The sequence below is a fragment of the Mizuhopecten yessoensis genome, unplaced genomic scaffold (assembly GCF_002113885.1).
Source record: "Mizuhopecten yessoensis strain PY_sf001 unplaced genomic scaffold, ASM211388v2 scaffold1515, whole genome shotgun sequence".
In the NCBI taxonomy this organism is placed as follows: domain Eukaryota; kingdom Metazoa; phylum Mollusca; class Bivalvia; order Pectinida; family Pectinidae; genus Mizuhopecten; species Mizuhopecten yessoensis.
The window spans coordinates 46,430-54,424 of NW_018404085.1; the positions used below are offsets into that span (position 1 = coordinate 46,430).

Genomic DNA, 7,995 nt, shown 5'->3' on the forward strand with positions numbered 1-7,995 from the left:
CAAGGTCGAGTTGCATTAATAGGCGCTTGGTCACAGCGGTAGACTTCAAAACGAATTCCCATCGCAGTTCAAGTGGTAGAATAGGTAGGATCAACATAGGTTGGTATATTATGATGGATTATGTCACTTGAATTCGAAAATATTGAGAGAAAAAAATCACTAATATAAAAGCAGGCTTCACTAATTATTTTATTTTCTTATATAGTATCAAACTTTGAAATAAAAAGCACCTCTGTTTTGCTCGAACTAATACCTACTATCCATTTTTACCCATATACTTCGGGTTAGATTCGATATCTTGGTTTAATATAGGTTTAATCTATTCACATGATGATGAACTAGTATACAAAGAGACGACATCATTAATGTCATGAGTGTAGATTGATATACATTGTCACTTTACAGACAGTGATGACGTGTAGTTTAAAACAATAATACCAGGTGTGACTATATTGTATCCACGTTGTAACCAATGATGTGCAAAAATGTCACAGGTGTCGCAGACAAACTACGCTTCGTTAAGCTTTAATTGTCTGCGACACACATGATGATTTTCCCTACAATTCAAAATATCCCGTTCGCCAGGTTAACACCTACAACAGTAACTGAGGAACACGTGATGTCACGTGCTGTTTCCCGCATAAAACAGAATCTCCGCATCAAACGAATGAAGACGGGTATTGTCACGCCGGATGAAGATATGGAAAAATATGGAGAGGAGTTTGCTGTTTATTAGAACGACTTGTCTCATGAAAAGATTCGTTATGAACCTCAAGTTTTTGTTTTTGTAACTTTTTTTTCCAAATGTGTACCTCTTAACAGACAAATAAAAGACTTATTTAATTGATTGACCAAAAGCAAAGCATGAATACTACATAAAAAGCACATTCACTATCGTTTTGTCGTTTGCTCATCGACATTTAATAAGGTAGATGTATGTATACAATTCACAAATTTACATAATAATATTGTACATTACATATTTACAGACAATATTTACAGATATCATTGTAGACCCATTTTTTACAGAAACATCTTGTTGTAGACATAGTATTACTTTACAAACATAACATTTAATACATGTCAATATGGTAATCACGTGAAGCCATCACAGAAACATGACCATCAACCCAAATCCCAACAACACTTTATCATTAATACATTGCAGTATAACCTTTATTTGTAATAGGAACTTTACGACTACAATGTGGGAGATCGGGTTACCCTGCCGTAGGCACGATATTGTCTGACAGATATCATATTGAGGTTGTTTTATTCCATGTCCAGTTCATGTAAAAGGGTTGTGTATCAACAATTGGCTTGGACGTGATAAATTTGGACAGAATGTAGATAGACTATTTCTCTATGTAATTTGATAAACATACCGGAATACTATAAATACTTATTAACGTGTTCTGTGTCAGAATGTTTTAATGGCTCCTAGTCCCCCACAGCAACTGTAGACTGCCATTTCACGGCGAGTTCATGACTTATCCACCAATATCTCACATATTTGTCAGCACAAAAATAGCACTATGTTTTCTTACGTGTGTTCAGCAGCTTCATCTATTTTCATAAACAGTTCAGTAATTCGGTGGGCAGCGTTTAAAATCAACTTAGGAATGCATTGAAGTTGTTGACGAAATTACGAAGTTATCTAAAGACAGTCAAGCCTAAAGTGATGCATACAAATTAAGTCAAGCTTCGTGCCGGTGACGCCTTCACATAGCATCAAATAATACGTAGTTCCGTTTTCATGAGGGATATTCTTCATCAAAGAGTAATTAATTAGTTGAAATCGTAGAATACGTGACTTGGTGTCCTTTCCCGGTACAATTAAAGCATGTATTCTCCTGTCTGCAATTCTCCGACGCCACACAGCTCTGGACAGTTACTCATTATATCGGGCGTTTGGCTCAGATAATGTCGAATCTGGAAATAAAAGCACCTGCTTATTAATTCACGGCTGTAATCAGTCATCTATACACACTCATGAATTCAACCTAATGAGAACATGAGAACACGTAGGATGTATAACGAACGTAATTAGTGCACATTGATTATATTACAGAGATATACTGGGGCTCCGATTTACCTTTTATAACGTACGTTTAATTGATGTCACTGCAATGAAATGATGACGTTTCCAAACTATTACAGTGGTTCTTGTTTTACTAATTACCTGTAGTATGATTGGCAGATACCTGTTTGACGACCTTGATATTATATTAAGCTACGTGACGTGACTATATAACGAGATAGTAAGTTAACACTGTGGAATAATGAAATGTTAGCATTTCGAGATAGTGGGTTAACACTGCGGGATAATGAGATGTTAACATTTCGAGATAGTGGGTTAACACTGCGGGATAATGAGATGTTTACATTTCGAGATAGTAAGTTAACACTGCGGGATAATGAGATGTTAACATTTCGAGATAGTGGGTTAACACTGCGGGATAATGAGTTGTTAACATTTCGAGATAGTGGGTTAACACTGCGGGATAATGAGATGTTAACATTTCGAGATAGTAAGGTAACACTGCGGGATAATGAGATGTTAATATTTCGATATAGTAAGGTAACACTGCGGGATAATGAGATGTTAATATTTCGAGCACCTTAGTTTACTATTTCTCGCCTCCGAATACATTGTGTCTGGAATTTGTCGGCAGGAAATATGAATTCCTTGTATCGCTCTTAAAACATGCGTAAAACTCAAAAAGTATATTAATTGTAAACATTGAAAATTCAATTTGGCTTCAAATCACTCCAAAATTGCTGTAAAAAGTTGACAATATATCTATATATAAATTTATTTATAATCGAAAAAAAATAGAAAGGCGTCAGCACAGCATCAGATTGAGTTTAAGTATATGAATGGCGTCATGATACGACGGAAGGGGATGCTACTTTTTGAGTATGGATTCTATTTGTCTCGTGAAATCTGAAGGGTAATATTAAGAAGAACGTCTTTTACATGATAATCAGCATGGCTGAAATATACAAAATTAATTCAACAACATACCCTTTGCATTAGCATGCGTGTGTACTTGAAGTGTATGTACGTTCTTGCTGAGCACGTGAGCTGGGAGAGCGTATCTGGCTTGATGTAATTGTTGGCAAACTCCCAGCATGCATCGCGAAGTTCCGGGAAGTCATAAGTGTGGGCGGCGTTCATCAGACCTGAATTGAAAACAGCCAAACGATATTGATATCTGATTTCATTATAACTGATTTTTTCGTAAAAGAAACATACGTTTTACTCCTCCTCAGTGTTTCAAACAAGTGCCGTTTTTTAAATAGCGTTCAAAACATTTTAATAAGCAAGTATCACATTGCTTTCGTATCGTTACTTCAGAAAAATATTATACAGCATGCCATATAAGGCCGAAATCTGAACTCAAACCCGACACGAAAAGTCAACAACAAGAACCGAGGGGAGCCCAAAACGAAACAAAAAAGACATAAGGAAATGATTCATATAGCACTCTTGTTTTTTGTTTCCTGGTGACTTGATTGGCAATACCTCATTTTTAGCCTTAGTGTTGAAAGCGTTTGCCTAAGTAGGGAAGCTAATGGGTTTTGTATCCACGGCGGGACATACCAAAGTCATTAAAAACTAGATGTAATTCTCTGCTTAAAGTTCAGCATTTATGGTTCGACATGGTGTTTCAGTGAGGTAGCGAACATCAGATCCGTGCTATCTCAAGGAGGGCAAGGAGACACTGTCTCGTGATAAGATCACTATTTAATAGTTATGAGATGTTCATATCGCTGTTATAACAAGTACATTTGTATAGGTACGTGTATTTAGATCGCTATCTCGTCGATAAGAAAACTATCGTAATTACAACAAAACAGTTTTAATTATAGTTATGAAATGTTGTCTTTAAGTAATGAAATGACAATCTCGTAGTTATAATTATGTTATCAAGTTGTTGTGTCGAAGTTACGACATGCCGATCGGTCTTGTAATTAACTATGAGATGTTATCTCGAAACTTCGAGATCGTTACCTGTAATTATGATAAGCTATCTAAAAAATATGAGAAATTAATCTCGAAAATGTGGAATAAAGATCTCGTAGTTTTGCGACAGAACCTCATACTTACGAGATATTAATAAATACCAGATGGCCTACTATATTAGTCTCCGTAGATGATCAACTTACCCACAACATTAGATATGTCCACAGCTACTGTTCCACAATGAATGTAACACATGAAACGTTCAAATACTGTGACGTCAAAATTTTTCACTTCCACTGTAAGTTTCTGTACTACGTCACTCTGATAGAAAGTCTTCACCTTTTCGGATGATGACGGGCTAAGAAGATGCTGAATTTTCTTAAGGGCTTTTTTCATGGCAGAGTTGTTCTTGAGGGATTTTTTCTTTGCATTTTTTGTTGCAGCTAATAAAAGTTGGTACATATGTCTGGAAAAGAAGAATACATATAATTAGCAATTATCATATCGGGACCAATTAGCAAGTGCGCTGTTTTATTTTCCATTGGTTGTTGAACGATTAAAGGGAGGCAACTTCTGCGAGCTTTAGTTCTTGACTGATTATTTCCCGTTATTCATAATTGTATTAAAACTTGATGCACTCACATCAATCTCAGATGTTTGTAAGGGCGACGTTTACCTGCTTCTTGTAGCAAGAATGGCTTTGACACCGTACACAGGCAGTTTCTCTTCCCCCACGAGGAACGTTACGTCACACAGGTCAGGAACAGATATGACGTATTTTAGGTCCTCACACAGACCCCTCGTGTCCTTGACAACCATCACATCCGGTTTTACTCGTTCTTTGTTCCAGAAGTCATCTAAATAAACAGATGATTGCATATTTAATATTTGGTTAAATACTACATCAGTTTGACATTTTTCTATTTTATACGAACATTCTATTTGTGTTCATGATATACCGAGAATAATTTTGATGAATCAAGGTGAATTCTTAACGCCGTTATTAATTAATGAAGAAACGTCCACTTTAAAATAAATAAATAAATAAATAAATAAATGGGTGTTAGTATTGAAAGCACAGTTTTATATCTTATTTCGTTATGATGACTTTACATAGATTTCCCACTATCATTCAATTGTCATTTTTATAAAAGACATATTTATCATCCTCTTTTCATTTTCATGTACAAATGTCTTGAATGTTAAATAAGCAAAAAATACCATACCTTCACAAGCGCCGGATTTTCTCGACATCGCCATATTTTTTGCCTTTGATTCTATTAAAACTTTAATCAGCAGAGACAATGTTGATGGTATACAGTGTCTCCATCACACCTTATATATATGCCTCATAACCGAGTGATACCGAGTATTCCTCCCCCGATCGAAACGGTGTACAAGTACTTGTCTAAAACAACAGGAGCGCGTGCTTGACCACGAGCGTTTAGGTAATGGCCACTGTGGTCAGTGTGTGTCCAATTAAATATGTGTCAGGTAAAAATGACAAGTGAAATTGTCAACACATCGAGCAAATCAAACCTAATCTATAAACCGTTAAAACAGATATCAAAACAAACCTTACCTAACAGCGGTCAACACGGCGGGGTGGACAATGGCTGGCTTGTATTACAGTATCTACTCCAAATACAATGCCTAGACTGATTGGGATTTCTATACTAACCATATTATATTATTATTGTCCCGTTTTCTACTGTTAAGTCAATATTTGTAGTGTTTAGCGTCATAGCACCGTTTAGTTTAGGAGGAATCAGTGAGGCCGTACATGTTGAACAATCATGTCACAGTCGTTACCCTTTATCTGATCTGTAGATCGGGGGAACATTAATGGGATTGGGACCCAGATCGACGTGACAGGTAAATAATTCCAATCACCTTGGTTATCCTATATAGCATTATATATGGTCACTTCTTATTTTCTTTTATCGTAAGTAGGATATAGATTTATTCTAATTAATATAGTTACTGATATGTACGGTATCGACAATCCTATTAAATCAGAGACCTTTGGTTATATGATTATAGATTATAAAATTGGTGATTAAGTCACTGATAGCGACATTTCATTAACATGTAATTACATGATATTACTTGTCTGATCGATATAAAGTATAAAATCATACAGTACTGGACATTGCCATATTCATAAAAATCTAGATAACACTTTAAGATTCAATCCTATATATCGTGGTGGTGAAGAGTTTGGAATTCCTGTGCCAAACATTTCTTTTAAACTATGGCCTCTTTGAGGGTCTTGACAATGTAATTTCCCCATAATTGACAACCCAAGGCCCGCTAGACACTTTTTATTTGCTTGATGTAGATGTAGCAGGGTAGTGCCGAATTGAGCGAGTCCGAGATTTTTTATCTGACGTTACGACACTTTTCCCTCTACGCTGAGCTGAGCGAGGACACAATTTATTCTTATTTTGTAAAATAAATATATACATGTACTAATTGTCTATAAACATATGTTCCTATAGGGAACGCAATAATATTAATGAACTTGTAAGTCACTCTTTTCCAAGCTTTCGGGCTTAGCCCTTCGTCAGGGATTCAATGTCACTGGACCTCTATGTCACATCCATCTTGACAATGTTAAAATGTTAAAACTGTTGATTAAGTCACTGATAGCGACATTTCATTAACATGAAAAATGTCCACCTTGACAATGTTAAAATGTTAAAACTGTTAATAAGTACATGTACTTATAAACACGTAGAAAAATAGTTTTCTATCTGATAATTACCATTTAAGGTCTTGCTCCCACGCCCCTCCCCCTACACTCACACATTCTACTACTTCATGGTCAGAGTTAATTTTTAATGTACATTGTATGCATCAGTATAATCAATAACATTTAAAACTCCGCCAGTAGCACCAGCAACTTCATGTCAAATAAAACAAATGTTTGGGGAAAAAGCGTGCGCCCTTTTCACCGCTGAACGGTGCAGTATGTGACATCCTCGGAAGGTATCGTTTTAGAGGATGTAGCACTGTAATGATCTTATGCAAATTTTCTCGTGCACGATCTTTAACGCAAACTGAAGCAATATACACATAAGATAAATAACAGACTTTCTGTTAATAAGTCAATGCGTCTCAATGAGGACTTTAAAACTCTCTGATGGACAAGAGTACCAGACTTCAACATTTGCTATTTTCGGTCATTATGCATTCCCGTTTTTACGGCACCAAATACAATGAATGCAACTTTGCACTGCGTTTGTATGTTTATCATATTAGACGCCAAATTAGAAATACCCGGAATATGGCAATTCGGATTTTTTTTTATATAGAAATTGTTAATTTTCAGAGCCAAATCGATCGAGAAAGTGCAAATGCATGTACCTGTTAAAATGTACGCTCACATCTGAAGAAACTGGTAGAGAGTAATATTTCCAACAAAATTAACAAAACCGAGATTGAGCAACAGAAGTGAGATTGATAGGTATTGTACATATGGTGTAAAATTCGAAAGTCATAAACTTGACTGATTGAAGTTAAGCACCGTTTCCATACTAAAACAAGAATCTGTTTCATATAAGATATTTCACCATTGAGATCATGTTGATCATAATATTTACTCATATTGATATCAAACGGTGTCTTTAGAAAAGCTGTTCGTGTTTTTATCGGCAAAACCTTGTATAGCGAGTACACTTTCAAAGGTAAACATTGTTAGTGGGAGAAAAATTGTCCTCACAAGCTTGTCAATAAATTCAGCCTCGCCAGGAAAAAACCCCAACAACAAACAATCAAGTTGGCCACGAGAGCGACATGATTTGTTCCCATAGGAATGAACAGGGCAGAGAAAAAGGGGGAGGGACGAGAGTGGGAGGGGGATGGACGAAAGTGGGAGGGAGGGACGAGAGTCGGAGGGGGAGGAACGAGAGTGGGAGGGGAGTTTCTTTAAGGGTCCAATTTGAGTGGAACTCTTCTTTGTGCGATTGTATCGGTGATGTGGTACTCTGCCGGGTAGCAGTGTACAGTATAGCGTACGATGG

At 36.3% G+C, this 7,995-nt stretch overlaps 1 protein-coding gene across 1 annotated transcript; it reads right to left on the reverse strand.

The window, feature by feature from the left end:
* Nucleotides 1–397: 397 nt before the first annotated feature.
* LOC110463879 (serine-enriched protein-like) lies at nucleotides 398–5,729 on the reverse strand. Its single transcript, XM_021518795.1, has 5 exons — nucleotides 5,197–5,729; nucleotides 4,647–4,827; nucleotides 4,174–4,436; nucleotides 3,029–3,186; nucleotides 398–1,932 (listed from the first exon to the last, which is right to left on the reverse strand). Exons 1-5 carry the CDS (start codon nucleotides 5,228–5,230, stop codon nucleotides 1,837–1,839), a joined length of 732 nt encoding a protein of 243 aa, XP_021374470.1. The 5' UTR covers nucleotides 5,231–5,729; the 3' UTR covers nucleotides 398–1,836.
* Between the last annotated feature and the right edge of the window lie 2,266 nt (nucleotides 5,730–7,995).